Genomic DNA, 873 nt, shown 5'->3' on the forward strand with positions numbered 1-873 from the left:
ACACACACACACACAACACACACACACACATATATATATAGAACCTACTATATATTATATATATATATATATATATATATATAAATATATATATTTATACATATACATACATACATACATACATACATACATAAGTACATACATATATACATACATACGTACATACGTACATATATGCAGATATACATGCATAATTATACATTTATATGTGTAGAAATTAAACATCATCGTCAAAATGAACAACTATATTACTAGACTTGACCATGTACTATCCATTACTGCACAACACAGAAACGCACAGAAAATACTCTCTAGATATCAAGTTACCACACCTTGCTTCTTTATACCCCTCAACACCTTGTTAGTGATCGGCTGAAACATTGCATACTGGGGTCTTCCCATCAACCCCTTCTCCACGCCAACAGTTTGTGTGCGAGATTTGGACTGGGCAGTCCATTCTTCGTCGTTGCACTGTAGCGCCAGCAGTAGGTCACTGTGTGTGATGTTGTGGATCATCACAGCATTCGCCATCTTGCCAGAAGATGTCTATCAACTAACTGTTGTATACACGCTAAGTTATGGCGGCGATGAGTACGCTAATCACATACCTCTAAGACCTATGTATCCATTTATCCATGTTCTATGTAGTGCAAGAGACCTAAAAGCAGTAGTGCATAGTAGCCATAAAAAAATAACAAATAGTAAAATCGAAGACCTTTCGAGGAGGCTATGAAATTGAGCTGGCTCACAAAACCCAAATACAGTTCAAACTCTAAAAATCCAAACATAGTCTCCTGAAAATAGAACACGAAATACCAATTGAACCCCTGAGGCTGAACCGCCAATAAAAACCCTAAGACTAAATCACCAGTT

General features: G+C 36.5%; 1 protein-coding gene across 1 annotated transcript; it reads right to left on the reverse strand.

Moving 5' to 3' along the window:
* Window positions 1–318: 318 nt before the first annotated feature.
* On the reverse strand, window positions 319–570 carry SARC_15382 (hypothetical protein; the record flags this gene model as incomplete). Its single annotated transcript, XM_014290496.1, has 1 exon — window positions 319–570. The coding sequence occupies exon 1, from the start codon at window positions 529–531 to the stop codon at window positions 319–321; it is 213 nt and encodes a 70-aa protein (XP_014145971.1). The 5' UTR covers window positions 532–570.
* Between the last annotated feature and the right edge of the window lie 303 nt (window positions 571–873).

This window comes from Sphaeroforma arctica (genome assembly GCF_001186125.1).
Source record: "Sphaeroforma arctica JP610 unplaced genomic scaffold supercont1.6036, whole genome shotgun sequence".
Classification (NCBI taxonomy): Eukaryota; class Ichthyosporea; order Ichthyophonida; genus Sphaeroforma; species Sphaeroforma arctica.